This window comes from Charadrius vociferus, unplaced genomic scaffold (genome assembly GCF_000708025.1).
Source record: "Charadrius vociferus isolate BGI_N301 unplaced genomic scaffold, ASM70802v2 scaffold260, whole genome shotgun sequence".
NCBI classification, from domain to species: domain Eukaryota; kingdom Metazoa; phylum Chordata; class Aves; order Charadriiformes; family Charadriidae; genus Charadrius; species Charadrius vociferus.
In genome coordinates this window covers 270,899-291,969 of record NW_009646410.1, presented here as the reverse complement: position 1 = coordinate 291,969, position 21,071 = coordinate 270,899, and the positions used below count along the sequence as shown (strand labels likewise).

Here is a 21,071-nt window from a genome sequence, read left to right as displayed (position 1 = left end):
CTTGCTGGTGATATTCTCTCTTCATAGCAAACAAATAAAACCACTTTGGTTGAATTTGTGCATTTTCCTGAGGCACTCTCTTCAGTCAGGGGTAAAGAGGAAAGGAGGCTTTATTTACAGATGTTGCTTTCAGAATGAGTCTGACATGATGATATTATCTGTGGATAGTTCTTTGGGCATCAGACATCTTTCCATTTATTTAGAAACACGATAGAAAGATTAAGATCGTCTGATATGGGAATGAATACTCGACAAATTCCTGTACTCCGTTTTGTTGGCTCGGAGTACATATGCAGTTTAAAACGAGTCCGTATCTGCTGTTGGATCATCCTCTTGCTTCCAGCAGAAAACCAGCACTTTTAGTTTCACCGACAAATTTTGTTACTCGCTGCTTAATCTGCCCTCTAAATGTCAGAGACCAGCATGTGAGTTGTTACGGGAGGCGATTACCCCCGTCCGCTTGCTCGGGGCTGTCGCTGGTGTTCTTGGAGGTGTCTCTGAGACCGAACCCAGTGGGATTCGGGTCTGAGCTGCTTGAACTGTTCGTACGTTCCTTATAAATACAGGGCAGCTAGTGGGTTTCGCGCGGCGTGGATTTTGTAAGCACCTACACACAGATCACAGTCAGATCATTATGTTGAGCTAAACCATTTTGTAATCCTCTACAATCTGGGTTTAGAGACTGTTATTAGTGTCACAAATAAAAGCTTGTGACTTCTTTAGTTCTTGGGCTAAAAGAAGACACGTACTTTCAGAGAATTACATATTAAAGTAACACAAACGTGCAGGAATTTGAGGATAGTTATCCCACTTTTCAAGACTGAGTCCTGAATTCACAAGATTGCAAGAGAGAAATTGATTAATTTTCATTTCATAGTCAACTGTGTACTGAAGAAGCTGAGTTAAACCAAGAAGACAGGGCATGAAAGAGTCTTTTAAAAAATCTTTTTCTCTCAGTAACTTGTAGCTTTAAACATGGCTACAAGGAAGTGTGGTTTTGGGTTTTTTTTTAAACTGAACATATAGGAAGGAAACCCTTTTTGCCCAGATAGGTCTCGGATTTAGAGATAGACGTGGATAGAAAGGTACTTAAGAGTTCCATTTTCTCGCAAACTATTTTCTAAGCTCATGAAAAGCCACTTCTCTTGAAAATGATGTGGAAAGGCACAATAGAAAGTGATTTCAGCTATTGTTAGCATTGATGTTTGTATTAACTGGCCTGGTAACTGATATCTTCCCCTTACAGACAACCAGCAGCTTCCAGCCTCCATTATTGCGAGGGAAGGCAGGGGAGGGTGTGGAGAGGACAGCAGGCGTCTCTGTGATGGATGCGGCTCCGCTTGGCCTGGGCTCTGCGGGGTGATTGGGTATTGCCTCTGACCGGCATCCTGGTCCTAACCTCCTGCTGTTGGATTTCTGCCTGCAGTTACCTGAAGGAGTTCCGCACGGAGCAGTGCCCTCTTTTCGTGCAGCACAAATGCACTCAGCACCGGCCCTACACCTGCTTCCACTGGCACTTTGTCAACCAGCGTCGTCGCAGATCTATCCGCCGCCGGGATGGTACATTTAACTACAGCCCTGACATTTACTGTACCAAGTATGACGAGACCACAGGAATCTGCCCAGAAGGAGATGAGTAAGTAAAGACTGCACCCTGCTCTTCAGGCATTAGGCTTTTGGGATCAGTCCAGGTGACGATTCCAGCCAGTTCCTGCAGAGATGAGGCAAGTCAGCAGTAAAGCAGCTTTGTAACACACATAACATGAGAACAGATGTAAAATCTGTAATAGCAGCCTGTGTGCTCCAGGCCTGGGGCAGAGATGATATTAAGGGTGACTTAGATGGGAATTCAGCTCCTCCATCGTTCACTATCCTCATGGCGTCTTCGGCAAGGTTGAGGTGGGAAAAACAGCTCACTGGCAAATGGACTGAGAAAGCCGCTGTTCCCGTAAGTCCCGGACTGTCAAATAATCGGTCTTGCTCACTAGCAGAGTAGCTTAGGTTTTAACAGATTGCTGAAAGAGGAGGAGCTTTGTCCTCTAGTCTGCCCCCAAAATTATCTATCCCCAGCTTTTTAAATCGTATCGGTTACTTGCAAGTTTATTTTGTCTTCCTGAACTTTTAAGAAGCCAGTAGGGAAATGACAAGTACCCGGACTAAGGCAGCATGGAGAAGAGTTTGTTTTATTGAGTCTCTCTGACTGTGGTAAATCTACCTGGAGCAGAGATGCAAGTGTTTCTGCTGTGCGTGTGGCAGACTCCAGCAATTAAAGGGTTAACCCAGTAATAGAACTTCAGCCACGTGACAGATATGGAAGAATAAATAGTGTAGCCAAACTGTGGTCAAATATAAGGAGTGTTTTATATAGACATGCTATAGAAAGATGGAATTTGAGTTCCCTTTCATGGAGCCAGTATAAACACACAGAAAAATGCTATTTGTTGGGAAAACAATATTTTTTTTACCCGATTAAGTAAAGACCTTGTGACTACAGCAGAATGGAATAATTCCCCAGCCTGAAGCTTCAGTTTCAATACTTTCTTCCTTGTTAGACGAGAACTGGAAGGGACTGGAAATAGAATATTTGAGGGCTTTGGCTTCTAGATCCCTGGTTCATATCTGGCTCAAACTCAGTGAATGAGAACTGTTGCCATCTCAGAACTCCGCTGACTTGTATTTTTAGCTTGATGCTGCAATATCTGAACTTTACCTATTCCATCTTGTTCTTTTTTTTTTTATTTCTGAGCGTAGATTGTTCTTTTTCTGCCAAAGAGGGGAAACGAAACATAAATTAAAATTGTAGCGTTGTAATTCTCCTTTCTTGTCCCATGCTGTGCATTAAGGATGCATCTGGCTATAGATAGGCTGTCGCAGCCCTGTAGGAGTACATCAGCAGGCAACAGTAACAGCATGATGTCTAGATGGGCTGCTGAGGAAATGGTATGTGCCATGTGATGTCCCTTCAATCATGGCTAGTATATCAGAACGCCTTGACAGCGTCCTTGTTCTTTTCCAGATCCCTGGCAGTCACTAGACTAGAATAATAAGCTGCTGCTGGCTTAATAATCCAGTTGCCTTTTGGGGAGGGAAACTGTTATATACTGTTTAGGGGTTCTGTGTAGCTTTGGAAGGCACAGCATAAGGGGCAGAGTTAGGAAAGGTGGTGTCAGCTGCAGCACCCTGTATCGGCATTGCCTGTATTGGCAATATGTCTTCTGGTAGTGTTCAGTCCATCAGCTGTGTGACTAAAATTGTCTGTTCCTCCCCTCCTTCTGTACCTCAGGTGCCCCTTCTTGCATAGGACTACTGGAGACACAGAGAGGAGGTATCACTTGCGCTACTACAAAACTGGAATCTGCATTCATGAGACAGACTCCAAGGGAAACTGCACGAAGAATGGAGTCCACTGCGCGTTCGCTCATGGGCCCCATGACCTACGCTCTCCGGTGTATGACATCAGGTTGGTAGAGGTTGAGGCTTTGTATGAAAATGGTAATTTCTGTACCTAAATGAAAAGTCAGATGATTGAAGGACAGTACCGCTTCAGTGTGAAATGCTTGGTGTTGGAGTGATGCTGATATATCCCTTCTCAAAAAGGCAAATCTCCAGGGAGGATACTCAAAATGATGGAGGGGCACACACTTTAAACTACTTGTGCTGTGGTTTGGAGTCTGATGTGGGGTTGTCCAAATAATGCATCGGGAATTACTGGGGAATGAAGAACATGAATTTCAGTTGCTGTTTGACTGAAGATGTTCTGACAAAAAAATGCATGAATAAAATGCACCCACTTAGGAATTGTTACCACTCTCTAGTATGTCAGTTTTTGTACACATTTATCCATCTCTTCATCTGCTCAGTCTGTATATTCATTTAACTCTATCCATGAAGGGAGCTTCAGGCGATGGAGGCTTTGCAGAATGGTCAGACTACGTCGGAAGGTGGCATAGAGGGTCAGTCTGCAGTCGCTGCTAGCCATGCTATGATCGAGAAAATACTCAGTGAGGAGCCAAGGTGGCAAGGTGAGTGTCACTTAGGGTCTGTGGGGCTGGGAAAGTCTGGTGTTTGTGAAGTGCATGCTCCGGTCAAAAACCTCTGTATAGTAAATGCAGATCAGTCATCTCCCACTAACTGGTTGCTTCTTTTGCAGATACAACGTATGTGTTGGGAAATTACAAGACGGAGCAATGTAAGAAACCTCCCCGTCTCTGTCGCCAGGGTTATGCCTGTCCCTACTACCACAATAGCAAAGACAGAAGAAGAAGCCCAAGAAAACACAAATACAGGTACCATAGCCCTGGATATTCTGTTTCCCAACTGAGTGCTGAGGTGTAGTAGGAGTCTGTAATGAAGGATCTAGGATTTTGTTCACTAGATAGGTTTTTAGTGTGCCTCCAAGGCCTGTACTGTCAGATGTGATGGACTGTTATTTCTGCTTAGGAGACAGGATAACAAATAAAAGGAGTTTTCCTGTATGTAGGACCCAGTATCTCTAACTGTTGCTAATTCATATTGTAACTTTGGTTTTACGGCAAACACAACCTGTGTCTGGCTTCCACTTACCATATAAACTCCTGCTTTAGAAAGCAGTGCAGGAAAAAGACAACAAAAGAAAGTTTTAATCCCCATCGAGAAACAAACTCCCACAGCAGTGTTTTCATGGTAAAGGATTCGGAATCATCAAGCTGCTTGTTGTGTGTGCCTGGCGATGGGGATCGTGAGGCACAGTGTGACCAGTACTGCAGCTGGACATGCATTCCTAACCAACTGCTAAAGACTTTGCTTTTGAGGCACCGGGGTGTTCTCGTCTCTCAGCTGTCCCTGGATTTTTCAGTGTGCTGCGTCTCCCTGAACGCATTTCATCCAAGTTATAGGCCCTCATTTCCTCCAACACAACAGAGCTTTTGTTGTGGTCTCAGTGGGGCTTTTCCTTAGTTCCTTTCTGAAAAACATAAGAGCAGACCAGAAAGCCAGGAGAGAAAATATCATGGATGTTCTCACTTCCCTTCCCCACCCCCAACATTCACAGAAATTGTGGAATTGGCACTGAAATCCGGTATTAAAAAAAAAAAAAATCAAAATCAAAGGAACATTAATCCCAACAGTTTCAGGAGAAACAGAAACATTAAGTCCATCTTCAGGCAGCAGCCGTGTGCTTTCTGCCCCTGCCTGGGCCCTTTGGGAAGGGAAGGGGTGAAAGCTTCTCCCCTCCTGATCTCTTCTCATTTCTGTGTTGCTTTCCCCACCCCCAGCTGATGTGGCTGCCTTTCGTGCAGGCGTCTGCTGCTGCTATCTGCTTCCCTCTGCTGTTGTTTGAGGGAATGGTTAAGAGCATAAAGAGCAGGGGAAGTAGGTCACGGCAAAAATTCAGACCTGGGAAAAAGAACTGTTCCTGGCTGGGAGAAAGAAAATGGACTTGCCTTTTCCCCACTGACCTGACTCAGCCTCTTTTCCACATGGCCATACTATAACCCTGGAAACATACCACTGTAAGGGTATTATGTGTTTTAGGATTAGCCAATTAACTTATTAGCTTTCTATGAATGTACAGTTCCAAAACAGAAACCAGACCCAGCATCTCTGGCGCTAATCACATCAGCTGCTAATATTGTTAAGTTCTGTTCGTTCAGCTTGTGTTCGGTTTTGGATGGAGAGCTAAGCCGTGTTTCTTTCCTTGGGAAATTGGAAAAGGGGGAAGAAGATGCAGTAGCAGCAGGGTGGGGGCTGGGGAAGCAGCAGCCAGACAAACAGATTGTACAGCTGAGGGTGGACAGCCAGACCTGCCTCCCAATTGAGGAAGCCAAGCTCAAAGCACGTTTACGGGTCTGATGTGTTCTCCTGCTACCTTATTTACACAGGTCTTCACCATGTCCCAGTGTGAAACATGGAGATGAGTGGGGAGATCCCAGTAAGTGTGAAAATGGAGACTCATGCCAATACTGCCACACTCGCACAGAACAGCAGTTCCATCCAGAGGTACAGTAGCCTGCTCGCTCAGTTTGGTAGCTGATTAGAAAAGCAAAAGTCTTACGAAGTAAATTAGCGGGCCAGGTGGGAGAGCGTGCGGGACGCATTGCAGCGTGGTCCTGGGGTACAGAGAAACTGTATGTTGGAAGTAGGCTGAAAATTCAGCTGCTTGACAGGGGTGCCTTTTCGTTAGCTAGACCACATGGGAGGAGGTAAGAAAAGTAGGGGAAAACTCAAGTGCAAGAGCAGTCGCATGTATGGGGGTCCTTTTGAAAGCATGATGTGGGTTTCCAGGTGAGCATGCAGCACCTGTTTCCTTGAGGAAAAAAATCTCGGTTGATGCTCTAAACAATAGACAGCCATGAACTGGTGCTAAAAAACACCAAGTTCTGAGTTGTGAGCATGCCCAGAGCATTCCAATATCCTTACAGAAAGTGTAATTAAGACCTTGTCGTAGTCTGCTTCATGTTACAGTGTTGAAAAGCTTTGTTGAGCCTGTATCGGCAAAGTAACCATTGTCACCGCCTGTCAAACTGGGGGGAAGGGGAATAATCCATTTCCTACAATCATTGTCAACGGTTTGTTATTTTCCTTGCAAACATGTGGCTGTAGCTTTCTGTCCTGTCACTTGTCAGCTGTTTCCTACCTTTTACCATTTGTAATATCCATGGAGCTTCCAGTGAGACTGAGGGACTTTATGGCAAATGGTGACCTTTGGGTGAGCTGACGTGCGATGGGTTGATCTTTGGGTGAGCTTAGCTGCAATGGGCATATTCTGGTGTTTCCATAACTATAGTGGGTTTTCCTTTCTTTGAAACAAAGCACTGAAATGGTCACACTGAACTCTGCTGGCCTTTGCGCCTTTTATCTGTGTTCCTATCTTGCTGTCGGGTCTCTTTGTAGTACTTTTTGTACCTGAGCTGAAAGTCACTGTTTTTTTCCTCACGTCTGTGTTTTTTTGTTTTGTTTTGTTTTTTTCCCTTCATTCTTAGATCTACAAATCCACCAAGTGCAATGATATGCAGCAGTCTGGCAGCTGTCCCCGAGGACCCTTCTGTGCCTTTGCACATGTAGAACGTACGTGGGCTGCTTCTCTCATCTTTCATGGATATTTGAGCTATGGAGAGCTTCTGGCCAAAATAGAGAGTTTAAAATATACGGCCGTTAAACTAGAGCTTCTGTGAAGGATTTTCAAAAACAAAGCATTAACTTTGATAATTCCTATAAAACTGTGCTAGCGTGGGAGGTGTTGGCAGAGCTGAAGGCAGTAGGTAGTCTGTAGGACTCAGCCCTTAGCTCTCCCTGCACTGTCTCTTGAGGTATCTCCCTGTGTTCCCTCTCACTCACTCAGTTCTCTGTATGTCAGTTTAGGAGGACTGAAACAGAGAGTGCTGCTTCTCTTGTACGTGGATGAACCGTACCTAGCTAAGTTGCAAAGTGTTGCATTTTAAAAAGCTGAGGATAAAATTGCTAATTATAGATAATGCATTGATCCATTTAAAAAATAAATACTATTTTACAATTTGTGAAGTTTTGCTTAGAGTTTAAATCTTTGAGTCAGGTTGGAGAAGAAAAATATGCAGCTTTTTTTTTATTTTTGTCCGCTTTTCCTCAAATCCTCTTTTCTCAATAGCTCCCTGATTTATAGGGCATTATTTCAATCCTCACTTTCATCATCTGTAAACCAGTGATGCTGTTTTGGTTGTGGGAGTTCTATATTCAGGTGGGTACTAACATCCATAGATAAACGGTTAGCTCCTGGTCCTGTGGCTCCTACTCGGTTTCTGCGCTCCAGTCTCACTGTTGAATTTGCAGCAATTAGAGCAGGTTACGCAGAAGTCAATAGCTTGGCTCTGGTACTGACTCACTACATGGCTTTGAGCAAATCTCTTTGTTATTTGATTAGGCTTTGTAAATGGTGGAATTAGTAATTGCTGCCTTTGTGAAGGAATGGTGAGAGTAAATTCCCTACAGGTTATGCAGTTCCTTTTATAGGAAGCCTTGTCGACAAGCAGTAATTATAGCCAGAGCTGTGGGCTACAATGGTCCAAAACACAGCAGTGTAACTCCACACTATGATCCAGCGAGCTTAAGAGAGAATGAAATCTTGATAAAGAAACAGTGTTTAGCAAAGTCCCTTGAGTATAACATAGTGTTTTTGTTTAGGAGATGCCTTATTCCTGACAAGATTACTGTGCTTGATAGTGTACCACTATAAAGCCAGAGTAACATTCTGTGGCACTTAGGTCATCCCAACCTGGTTATTTCTTCTGCTTTCTATCTTTTAGTACTTTCTTAGCAATGTGAACACTGAGGGCCTAATTCAATTCAAATAACAGGAGTCCATTTATTATATCTGCTCTTAGCATGAGTTTTGCTGATTATTATCAAGAAATGTGTTGAAATCAATACTTTAAAGATACTGCGACGCAGGCGTAGTGGCAGTTATGTAGTTTTTGTAAAGATGCTGAGTTATGTTAGATGTAAATACTACAAGTCTACAGTATCTCTACCTTAGCTTCCAAACCAATGACACTTTCTTTTTGTGTATGCCTTTCTATGTACACTGCTTTTTTTGGTAATGCTTTGTACTGAGCGCAGATGGAAACTTATCTCCCTCAGCTAATTATAATGCACCCATCAACTTTGTGCCTAGCAATGAAGGAAGCCCTGCTTAGTTCAAGACAGCTGAATGAATGACACAATTCATGCAGGGAAGATAATTTTGGACCAGCTTTAGTGGACTAAAGAGCAGCACAGTGTGCAAGTGATGACAGTAATAATGTAAGGAATATTAGAGAAGGAGTAGCCATTTGCTAGATAAGATTTCTCCGTGCTTCTCTACTTGTAAGTGGATGCTTGTGGAATATTTCTTCTTTCAAGAATATCTGGGTATTCTTGTTCTTAAACATCTTGTGCTCCCTTGCAATTGTACAGCTTTGAGTAACGTTCCATGTGCTTTTATTTCTTCCAGAGCCTGCGCTCAATGAAGATTTACAGCAATCCTCGGCTGTGTCCAGCCCGACACAGACAGGCCCTGTGATGTATATGCCCTCGGCAGCGGGTGATTCTGTTCCGGTCAGCCCTTCCAGTCCGCATGCCCCAGACCTTAGCAATGTATGTAGCACTGTGGGGAAGCCTTGTCCGTATTTTCTAAATCTGTGTTTCTCTGAGTCGCTGTACCTCTTTCTCCCAAGCAGAGAAATCTTAAGTATCCAAAAGCCCAAAGGATACGGCGTTTTTCTTTTAGATCTGAGCTCCACACTTTATAGAGGGATCTCTTTGTTTGGAACGTACAATTCAGTGGCTTCAGTGTTGTCCTCTCGCCTAAAAAATTTCTAAGCCTTCCTTTCTGTGCAGAGTTTGTTGATGTACTTTCAGGAAAGTGGAATACATCCGTACGTGAAGTCCAACTCCTTCCTGTCTGGAGGTACATATTGGGCTTAGTTTCCAAGTACTCTAATTAAAGGCTGTGAGCCAATAACGTGTAAAGTACATAACTACAATCGAGTTTGTTTACATATGTAATCTCAGAGGCTTAACCTGTGCATATTGTGTGTTGCATTATAGGATATCCTTGATTCCCTCCCTCTCCTTCTGGAGACAGCTAAACTCTGTAATATGTTAAGTAATGCCCCAGTTTGTTGGTAGTACTTTGGTTTAGTTGTACATGCAAGAAAGGAGATTTTTAAATGCTGAACAGATACACACAGACAGAGAAGAAGCCCATGGAATGCTAGACCACTTCATTTTTGATGAGATTTTTTTTTTTTTCTCTCCGTTAAGTCTTTCCTGTTTGCACTACTGGTGATAAGGAGTGTAACCTTTTCAAATGGTTGGTCGAGGTTTTGAGAAGGTAAAATGACATGAGTTTAACTCGTTTGAAACTGATCAGAAAGAGGTGAACTCATTTAGGACCTCTGTTTTATCTTATTGCCTCTCTTTGAAAAGAGAAGCTGGTCGTTTGATTTTATTAGTGCCAAAGCCAACCTGATAGTTCTGAATTTGGTTGCAGCTAGAATTCCAAACAGATCTTGAAAAGTCTGGATATAATATTTGCTCTCACTGAAAAACGCTGTGGAAAGCTGTAAAAAACAAAACCCCTTCATCTTATGAATGTATCGTCTAGATTCTCTGAAAACTGCAATGAAATGGAAGATATCTTCCACTTAATAGACTGTTCAGGTCTTTTTTTATCTCAAGCTCTTAGTCTTTTAAACAGTCTTTACTAATCCTTGGACATATGCCAAATGGCAACACATGTCTTTCTGTGACTTCATCACTCCACAGGGCATCTGCATGTAGCTTGCAAACAAATATGGCTTTGCTGGTGATCATTTTACGTGATGAATTAATCAGAGAAAAAGGTCCCTCTAGCAGCCAGCCTCACGTGGCCTGTTCTGTTTTGTATTTGTACTGTAGGTGTGGAATAAATCAGGAACTCTGCCAACTAGCCCCACCTCCACCACAGTGAGTAGTATCTTTGCGACTGTAGGGAAGCGTGGACAGCAGAATGTCTGTATAAAAATAAAATCAAAACATTGTAGGATGCTCCTTCTTTCTAATGCCAGCCCGAACTGTGCCACATCTGAATCTGTGGTAGCAGTAGCTGTCTAAATGTTGTCTGAAGCACAGTCGTGTTTGCCAGTGCAGGCAAATAATTTCTTATCCCAGAGAAACGGGATATCTGCATTGATCCAGGTAGGCACTTTCTCTAAAACACATCTTAATATCCTTTGCTGCTGTCTGTGGCTTCATCTACAGTGCAAAACTAGCCTTGTTGCATGTGGTTGTGATCCCTGGTTATAGTCCAAAGAATGGAACTGTTGGAAATCCTTGGGTTTTTTAATGCGGTTGTTGCTATTTGGCCTGTGCCTGCATTAAAACTTTCAGATTTCCAACTGGAAAGCAAAAGATACAGTATTACACGTAGCTCAGATGTGCTTGGTTGTTCTGACTGCCAGAGCATGTTTCCAGGTTTCACACTATTACTCAGAGTGCAGACAGGATCCACGGTAGCCTAAGGAAATCGAAGAGAGTTTTGGTCAGGTTTGGAAACTTGATCGCTTCTGAGGCCTCAGAAAGAATAAATGTCACTAGAGCTGTAGGTTGGTTTTTGTAAGACTGCACTCCAGTACAAAGTAATGACAATAAAACCGTAATTGTGGGACTGTATAAATCCAGTATCCACTGGAACTTTTTCCTGGTTTTTAACTACTGCTTACTGGAAGCTTGTATGCTTGTGTTGACTGTCAGTATAATCGATGCACAAACGGTGAAGTGAATGAGCTCTTCTGTGGGATGCCTCTCCTCTTCAGGTCATCGCTGCTGGCTGTACTTTCCTGACACTTGTTCCTTCTATTAGATTCTTTGTAGGAACAGCAGTCTCGGAAGCCCATCTAATATATGTGGGTCTCCTCCTGGCGCCATTGGAAAGCCACACAGCTTGGAGACCATTGGTTTTCCTCCAGACTCAGTAACAGCAGCTGGCAGCTACAAGAAAGCACCGGGGTTTGAGCGAGAAGATCAGGTGGGGGCCGAGTATTTGAAGAGTTTCAAATGCCAGGTTAGTAGGGAATATTGGCTGGAAGAGTTGGGGGGTTGAGGAAGAATGAGAAGTTGCCCGGTCTTGCTTGAATGTATTTTCATTTTATAAGGGACAAAAATGAGAAAGCGTTATTCTCATTAGCAGTTCTCAGATCTTTGCTGTTGCTTTCAGCCTCCCTTCCAGTCTCTTCCATCTTACATCTGTTCTTGTCTGCCTAGCTGCCATCACACACTCAGTTTGTAGAAGTCAAGCTGCTGCTTGTTTTCCTAATTCCTCACAACTTCTGTCCTGTGTTGACCCTGGGTAGCTTCCCACATATCACTTCTTGCTCTTTCGTTTTCCATATTTAGGTCCTTGCCAAGACTTGCTGTTTCTCTTGCTGTATTGTCTCATGGAAGCTCATCCTTCCTTCTCTGTTCTCACTCCAGACTCTTACCTTGATCTCCGTGACTTGGTTTGTCTTCTGTTTTCACCATTTGTTTCTTGCGTGTATTAAAATGTCACGTTGGTTGTCTCTGGCTTCGCTGGCTGTATCATTCTGATCCTTGACTCTCTCCTGTGGTTTCTTTATTAGATTTTAATTCCTCATTCTCATTTGAAGAACCCTCTGCAATTTTACCCAACCCAGATCTCTAATCACATTCTCTCTTACCCCTTCTGGATATCCCAGTCTTGCCTTGCTGCTTCCTCAGTTTTTTCCTTCTTGGTGTCATGCCTTATTCAGACTGTTCCTTAAGCTTAGATCAGTCTCTTCCATCTCTTCTGCCACACATGAGCTTTTCCACAGTTAATTTCTTATTGTGAATTTCCTTTCTTGATGTTACAATTAATAATTTCTCTGCACGATCCCTTCTAAGTCAGCTGAGTCCAACCCAGAGCTTGGGTCTCATTTTTTATTCCTCACTGGGTTCGTAAATGTAATAGTGCATCATCTCAATTTAGGGGAAGGAATAGCTACTTTTATGAAGAGGTGCCTGCAAAACTATTTCCTACAAGTACTTAAAAAAAAATACATATATAATAAGAAATAATATTACCTGGTCTATGTTGCTTGAAAACAGAGATGACAAGAAATGCTGCTTTCAGCCTGGCTACATTTAAACTCTTGTCTGTAATATTAAAGAAGCTAGCCTTAATGAGCTTATACTGCTGCCTTAGTATTGCACTGCTGTGAGAAAGCAGTGGAAATATCCCGTCCAGACAAGATCTTGCATAAAGTAGTTGGATTTAGAAGCAGACTCTGTGGATTTTGTTTTATTTATTTTTACAACTTTGGGAAAATACGACCAAACTTTGCAGTAGGACCAGCCTTGAACACTGTTTAGTCTATTTAAAATGATCTAGTGACAAATACGGATTAAGCTATATGCATGTACGCTTCCTTATAACTGCTTCCATTGTCTTGCTTAACGTGGATGCGGCTTAGGAAATTGCAAATTGATGCAACTCGTCTTTGGGGGTAAAGAGCAGACGGTGCTGTGATCCTGGCACTTCTTGCGGGCGCAGCAGCTTGTAGCAGTTGTTTAGAAACAAAAGAAAAAACATGTGCTTGTTCTCTATTGCCTCTGCTGCAAAGGAAGAGTGAACCCGAAGCCGAAGGACCGAGAGAACCCCAGTTTCCTGCCAGCAGAGGCAGGGTGCCAGGGAGGCCCTGCTTCGGAGAAAATGGGCAGCAAGCCTAAGCCAAGGAGAAAGGGGGTGGAGCGTGAATAGGGCTTTTAAAAGGAGGGCCAGATGATGAGCATTTATGTCTGAAGTCTAGGATGCGCTACAAAGATACTGTATTCGGGGAGCTTCTTACTCCTGTGGCTTTAATCAAGCAAAAACCTGTGTTAAATTACTGGCATAAATAGCTGTTAAGATATAGATGGAAGTAATCACAGTTGGCCTATGGTAGGCTTCTACAGACAAAATTAGGTGTCTCATAGGTGTCCTGATTTAATTTTCTTTTAATCTATAATTACTGACTTTTAAAAATCCTCTGTAATTCCCTTTGGCTGAAATGGGCACCAGAGATTCTCATATAGCCTGTAAATTAGTCCAATAATTAGGCATTTAACTTTGTTCACTCATATTTGAAAACTTAAGAGAGGCTCTGGCTCAGCTCTCCAATAGGTTTCTCGTTTTTCCTCTGTAGGGTTAGTACAAATAGTTTCTATCTTATTAGAATGAAAAATGCACCTTCTGTGTTAATAGGTTCCACATATCTTGTGGTAAGGCTCAGCCAGCAGTTAAAGCTAAAAATACTTTTCCTGAGTCCCAAAAGATTTAGCAAGCTGGAAAAATGCTGGCTGCGCTGGAAGGACTCGAGTGCCGCGACCAGGAGGTGTTCCTGAGTCCTGACACACAGAACAGTAGGTTTGTTCCATGCTGGTCAGAAAACAGTTGGCTTCACTCATAATTTATGTCCCCTGTTTTCTTCCCTGACTGCAACAGAGCGAGCTGGAGAATTTCAGCCTGCCCTTTGAATTTCTGTCTTGATGTATGCCCTTTTTAATGTTATTCAGAGCTAAAGGAGACCGGCTTAGCGGCGACAATTGGTTTGCTCGATTTTTCACTCGCGTTACGTGAATTCAAGGCAGGGGGAATGGGGACTAGCTTAAAAATGTGTTCCCTTTTTCTCCTCCTTAAAGAAAAAAAACCCCTTCCAGTACGACTTAACTGCACCCGAGCCGGCTCGCTGTGTTGGCAGGAAGCCTCTCGGTAGGGGGGACATGGCTGCGTATGCGCTTTCCCTTTAGCTGCTGACGTCTGTTGATAGCACATCTTGTGTTCAGATGAGTGTCAAACAGGGTAGGGATGTGTTGGATCATCTAGCAGGCGTGTTATCAGACACACGCAGATGCACTAACGTAACGCATCTATTGCACACAAAGGAAAACAAGGCTGTGATGGGTTCAGCCGTGGTTTTGCTGTATGTAAAGGCACTGTATGTTGTTCAGGGAAGCGTGAGAGAACGGTATCCGCCGCAGAAGGATCTTTGCATCCGTATCTCAACTGCCTGTTTGCCGGGCTCTGACCTCCCCATCTGCCCATAGGCATACAGCTGAGCAGAGAAAATGATTTAATTAAGCAAAAACAAGGGATGAATTCTTCCGCTGTTCTTTCGCCTGTCTGGTTATGTCATCCCTCTCCAGCAATCATTTATCTTTTTTCATAAGACCTTTTAAGCCAAAAAGTCAAGGCGTATCGCTTCAGGTCAGCGTGGCGTCTCATGCGCTGCTGTTGTACATCAGGCCTGAATCTCCCCTGTAGAGATGGTGACTGCTTGCATTTGCGGTAAAAACAATTGAGCGGACTTTATGCCTGGAATATGTCTCTGGTTCAGACTGGGGCGGGAGCGGGGGTGGGTTGGAGAGCAAGTAAACAAGCAGCGCTGACTCTTAGCACTTTTTTGCTCCCTCTCTGTGCCTGGAGGGTGTGATTGATCTCCCCGCACCTTACGCATGTAGCAGCATGGGAGGAACAGAGCCAGGACTGCGGAACAGACCGTTACACACTGACAAACTCGTGAGGCTGCTTCCTTCCCAACTCTGGTTCTTGTGGCTCAGAACTGACTGATGTTGTGAGGCAAGAGGGTTGATAGCCGTTAAGGATATGGTGCTGGAAGGTCCTTAAGCTGAGTTTTTAGGCTGGATAGTGGAATTCTAAATGTATGCTGGCAGTCGTGCAGTTTTGCAATTCCAGACAGCCTTGACCTCACTTACATTTTATAGCTTTGAGCTCTCCATGTTAACAGAAGGGGGAAGGATTTTTTTAAAAAAATCAGTTTTGATGATATTGCTTTTAAATTGCTTAGTTATCACTGTATTTTACTTTGCAGTCCTAGCTGGGAGCTGGAAAAGTTTGAGGGAAAACATAATCTACATACTTTATTTTTCCAAAGCTGAGAAATGTTTACATAACTTAAAAATATAGTATGCCTCCCACCATTTCTGGTCCTTTTTTAGATACTGGTAGGGCCGATGCATTATTTATAGCAAGGCAAAATAATTCATTTTTGGTCTTGGTTCTTAAGATGTCCTTTGTGCTAGCAGAGGACTCTTACATTTGTTTTCAATGCTACTATTTGTCACAAGTCTTCACATAACTCTAGGGGTGATGTCTTGGTATATAGAAAGCAAATTACTTGGGGTGTTTTCAGTTTGCTGTGCTTTCCTACTCTCTAAATTCTGTAGTGCCCAGAGCAGGCTGTAAGAGAGGAGGGGACTGTGTTTGCCATGGCCTCTCCAAAGCCATTTTTAATTTTGCTGCTAATCCCTTTGCTTATCTTTTGTTCTGTTTCTTTACTGCAGCAAGCAAAAATGAAGTCCCACTCACTGGAACACAGGAGCCAGGAGCAACCTTTGTTACAGCCCAAACAGGTACAGTACTGCTGGCAGGGCTCTGAACCTAGCTCAGGGCTCACACCACCACAGACAAGGACATGAGAAGTCTCTGTGGATCCAGACAGCTCTGCAGGGAGTAAATGACAGTCCAGACACGATTAGGGATGCTCAGCTTGAGGGATTCCTTTATGAAGATGGGATGATTTGCTGGAGGTGTTCTCTGTGAATGGCTAGAGCTGTGTGAATTCATAGGCCTGGATGGTGCTGGAGAGAGTCTCCAAATTACAGAAAATTGAGCTGGAATGAATCTCTGGAGTCATCTAAGTTCAAGGATTCAGCAAAGAGAATTTAATATCAGGTTCTAAGTCATGGGCTGAACTAAGTCTGAGTGAGTGATTGTGTGACCCATCCCTATGATTGCATGCAACCTGTGGGTCACAGGAGTTAATTCTGGGATGTTTGTGATACTGAGGAGGGAGGGAGGAAGGGGGGGTGGACAACGGACGGAATGGAGAACAGTCGGCAGAAATTAAAGAAAAGCTGTTAATCTCTCCCCCGCCCCCAGCCCAGTAGTAGCACCAGCCATCTGTCAGGTTGGAAGCAGGCAGGAACAGGTTTGTTGCTGATCTTTGGCTCATTCCTGCATGTTTCTGGAGGGATTCTTCGATAAAGATGTTTTATTTCCTACGTCTTCCTTTTAAAACTTTTTTTTCAGGACATACTGGGTATTCTCCCAGTGGGGAGCCCGCTGACATCCAGCATCTCCTCTAGTATCACCTCCAGTCTGGCTGCAACCCCACCAAGCCCTGCCGGCACCAGCAGCATACCAGGCATGAATGCCAATGCCCTTCCTTTCTACCCAACCAGTGACACCGTTGAGTCTGTCATAGGTAACTTTGCCTTTTTTATGTATGCTAATAGGGCTTCCTCAGACGTGGATCGCCAGGTATGAGAATTGGAATAGTTTGGGTGTTCCGGTGAACTCCATTTTTTCGTCTCTGTCAGCGTTGGCAGATTCCTGAGGCTGTAAGCTTTTTCTGTGACTGTGACACATCTGATGTTTTCTGCAGGTCGTTATGGATGAAATTCACCCACAGGACCAACAGAAGGCCTCTGAGCCGCTTTCTCAGAATGTCAGATGGTGTAAAGGGCTTTAGTTTTAGGTTTGTCAAAGTGACAAAGAGGTCTTGGAGTAGGCAGGAAATCACAAGGGCGTTTTCCACAGTTACAACCCCTTAAATTCTAAATGACAATTTTATAGCGAGGGCTACCACCAGGTAGATTGTAAGGACGTGCCCTTCATAGAGTGTAGGACAGAGGCTGTAAGGAAAAAGGAGAACAGGGAAGTCCAGAAAGTGGAATCTCTCCTCTTAGATAGGCACAGTTTTTTTGGTCACCTGTTTTTCTTTCTTTTTTTTTTTTTAAATCTAACGTTTCTGAGGTGATCTCACTAATTTGTTAAAAATAAGAATAGAAATGAGTGGGCATGTGTGGGATGGAATTATATTGATCATGATTAGCGATGAGGCATGTTCAAATAGATAGAGCATTTGCAGGCATTCAGAAGCTTGCTTTATTTTACCCTATCTTTGAACCTCAGAGATGTTTTTCAGGTGTTCCCTTCTACTCCTATTTCTTTTCTGAGTGGCTCTTCAACAAAGTAGGGACAAAGCACAAGCCAGACCCAGACGTGTCGTAAGCCAGTGTTACTGCATATTGTGGACAGACTTTAAAGAGCAGTTTGGGGAAGGCTTATGGGAACTGCTGTTATTTCTTCTGTTTTCTTACAACATTTGGCAATACTTTGAGATGAAAAGAAATCGGATCAGGCAAAACCTGAACTGAAAAAGCTGCCCATGACACTTCTGCCAAACCATTTAAGAACAGCGCTGCACAGGGCGGAGAGTAGGGCCGTGCAGACTGACAAATAGAGAGCGAAGGCTCCTCTGCATGTAGGCTCTTTGGGCCATCCTATCTCTTGAAGTTGTTGGTCCTTTATAACATAATTGGTACCTCTGTGTCTGGCAGAGTCTGCCTTGGATGACCTGGACCTGAATGAATTCGGAGTGGCTGCCCTGGAGAAGACATTTGACAGCAGCACAGTGCCCCACACGAGTGGCATCATGATAGGTACATGAAAGCAACAGAGCTTTCTTTATCTTCTGCCAAGCAGTGTTGCCCAGTCACCTCAGTGGAGCCAGCCCAACAAAGCTCTAAAACCAGTCCCAAAATAACATTGGTTAAAACAGTAATTAAAACAAACTCTGGCAACTGCTGAGCATCTTTGAAGTGAAAGCTTGCCCTGGTTGACTAGCAGAGCTGAGTTCTTGCCATTGGGCCCAGGTGTCTTGGGGATGTTTCTTGAGACTGAATGGGACTTGCTTGATTTTTATGTTTTTTTTAAGTGTGTAAGTAGACTCTAGAAGGCATCGGATACGTTTAAAATCAGGCCAAAGTATAGCAATTTGCATCTTAAGCAGAAAACTCTCCCTAGCAGTAACAGGAAACTCACTGACCTGGTAATGCTATCCGTCTGTCACAGAGTGTCATCAAGGTCTGCTGATTGGATTCCTGTAATGTCTGTCTCATTTTAACACGTGGAGGTAGGCTAAGGCCTCTTCTACCTGCCTCTAATGTCCAGGGGAAAAAAACCAAACAAAATGTCTTTAAACTTTTTGGAAGTGCTTGTAGTTTCTGGCTACCCGTGCTGTGTAAAACAGGTTTTTGAATGGGAGCTAACTTTGGTTGTCTGAAGGTTTCCGAGGGAGCTACACTGCCTGGAGTAGTATTGAGGTAGGAAGGGACCTGTGGAAGGAACCCTAAAGAATATCACTTCCACTTCCCTGCCAAGGAGAAGAGCCTGGTTGGAGAGTTTGCCGTGCATGTCTACTGATAGCCCTGCTTCTGCTGCTACCCATCTGCAGTGGTTTAGAGATCCTCCACGCTGCTTTTGCCTTCTGTTCATGTCAGGCCTGGGTGTTACCTGGTGATCTTCCAAGAAGGGAGATCGGGAGAGAGTGGGGAGCGGGGCTGAGATCTCCCTCAATCTGTGTGCGGCAGGCAGAACGACCTCTTTCGTAAGGGAGGTTTGATGTCTTTGGAGGTTGGGCTTTTTTATCTGGGGTTTTTTATTTCCGATAGATCCAGGCTCTCAAGTATATCTAAAATGACTAAAGCTAGTTACTGATTTTTCATGGTTAAGATCATGACCTGACCCAGCGTGATAGTCTTCTCACTACAAGTTATTTGAAAGCATGACAGGCAGAGGCATGTGTCTTTAGAGGTGAATTTTTCATCACGAAATATTTCACCAGATAAAAAAATAATCTTCTCCAGACTGATAGGGACCGAACTCTGCTCAGAAAATCTTTTGTTGCTTTGGCTGATGAGAGAGTCGTCCACTGAACTCTGGAGGGTCTTAACCCGTGTTGTTCATGGGACGGCAACTCCGTTGCTCCTCTTAAAGGCTGAGAGGGGAATGAACCGTGATGAGAAGCGGAGGGAATCCCGAGGGGCTTAGGGAGGAGAAAGGGAACCTGACGCCTTCTGCTCTGAACTCCTGCACTGTGCCCATACTTCATGGTCATACATAGCCATCCTCTCTGTGTGTTCTTTGTCCAGGTGGGAGTTTGCTGCAAAGTTCTGCTCCTGTAAATATTCCCGGGTCCCTTGGAAGCTCTGCCTCCTTTCACTCTGCCTCTCCTTCTCCACCGGTCAGCCTCTCATCGCATTTCCTTCATCAGCCCCAGGGACACTTAAGCCAGTCAGAAAACACGTTCCTGGGGACATCAGCTTCTCATGGATCATTAGGTAAATGCACAGTGTGTGTGTCCCATGTACATGCCTGTCTGTGCCATGTAAGTATTTTCTTTTAAGTTAGCTTTAATTTTAATGTATTATTTCACTGCTGCCATTTGTATCTCTTCCCATGAGAACAGCAACAGTACTAGAAGCTGCTTTACCAAAAATCAGCTAATACCTTGCGAACGAGGGAGCATTTCTCTCTGCTTCCCATGTATCTAGGCTGAGAAAAAGGTACGGTTAGGTTAAGTGACTTGCTCTGATGAGGACTTTCAGGGGAAAGAGCTCTGCCTTTTCCTGCCACCAATGCTGTGCCAAGACTTCACTGGACACAAAACTCAGAGCTGGGTCCTCAGCCTTGCTTAGTTAAGGTGGGGATTGCAGTTTGCCCTTGGGTCTACCTACAGGTGAGATTGGCCTCTGGGAGCTGCAGGGCAGACTTGGGTCATTGTACTTTTTTCTCCTGTTTGGCACTCTGCATGCAGTTTTGCAGTATGGACTTTGCAAAAAGTTACAGTATTCCAGCTTTGTCCCCTTTGCTCCTTTTTTTTTTTTTCTTTTTTTTTTTTCTTTCCCCCTCTTGAGGATCTGTTTCCTGTACGAGGGACTGTGAAAGGAAGAGAAATTGAGTTGAAGCTTCAGCTGTATCAGGCAGAACTGGGAACTGAGGGGCCAATTCCATTTTGTTATCCAGATGCAGGATTACCTTGAGAAATAAAAGGCTCAAAGCTACTACAGTGACGCTTTCTCTGCCGATTTCTGTGCAAGTAACAGTAAATATTAGTTCTCTCTTGATACTAGATGTAAATGCTTCTTCAAATTTGAGATACACTTTAATCTTCAGCTTAACCTAATAAAATGATTACATGCTTTTGTAATCTATTTCTGCATGCACTTAGCTGTGTAACTGCATCCCTTGTTTGCCTAGGCCAAAACCCATGCTTCCATGCCTTGCGATGGCTATTTGTTTGGCTTTAACAGCTTTTACAATTAAAGTAATAAAAAAAAGAGACATCAGAGGGCATCTCTGCTATTAATTAGTGTTGAGGCTGGCTGTTCATCCCAGTTTCAGTAAGAAAAGGAAAACTCGCTGATAAGGCCTGCTTTTAATTTCAGAAGAATCAAGTTAAGCAGTTGTATTTGTCTTGACTATGTAGTTATACAAATAAAAAGCCAAAGAAATGTAGGAAATTGAGAAATGTGTTTAAATAAATTATTTTTAAGAAAGAAAAAAGTTAGATATTTTCCTGTAAAACAACAAAACCATTTTTGCTGAAGTTTTGATAAGATATTTGAATAGTAGCCTAGCGGTTTGGAATCTGGACTCTATCTATTCCGTGGGACTTGCTGAATGAACGTAAGTTAGTGTGTAGCGTGCGTAGTTATCGCTTATTTGTGCTGCAATTAAGTTAAAAATACCCAGTCCT

General features: G+C 43.5%; 1 protein-coding gene across 1 annotated transcript in view; it reads left to right on the top strand.

Moving 5' to 3' along the window:
• Positions 1–408: 408 nt before the first annotated feature.
• Positions 409–21,071, top strand: part of UNK (unkempt family zinc finger) — a 23,973-nt gene continuing 3,310 nt past the window's right edge. The window contains exons 1-14 of the mRNA XM_009879864.1: positions 409–425; positions 1,427–1,636; positions 3,284–3,460; positions 3,892–4,022; positions 4,151–4,286; positions 5,859–5,976; positions 6,960–7,044; positions 8,942–9,084; positions 10,390–10,437; positions 11,333–11,533; positions 15,811–15,879; positions 16,559–16,733; positions 17,872–17,973; positions 19,465–19,653. Coding sequence (XP_009878166.1) covers positions 409–425; positions 1,427–1,636; positions 3,284–3,460; positions 3,892–4,022; positions 4,151–4,286; positions 5,859–5,976; positions 6,960–7,044; positions 8,942–9,084; positions 10,390–10,437; positions 11,333–11,533; positions 15,811–15,879; positions 16,559–16,733; positions 17,872–17,973; positions 19,465–19,653 — 1,801 coding nt within the window. The remainder of the gene's footprint in view (positions 426–1,426; positions 1,637–3,283; positions 3,461–3,891; positions 4,023–4,150; positions 4,287–5,858; positions 5,977–6,959; positions 7,045–8,941; positions 9,085–10,389; positions 10,438–11,332; positions 11,534–15,810; positions 15,880–16,558; positions 16,734–17,871; positions 17,974–19,464; positions 19,654–21,071) is intronic.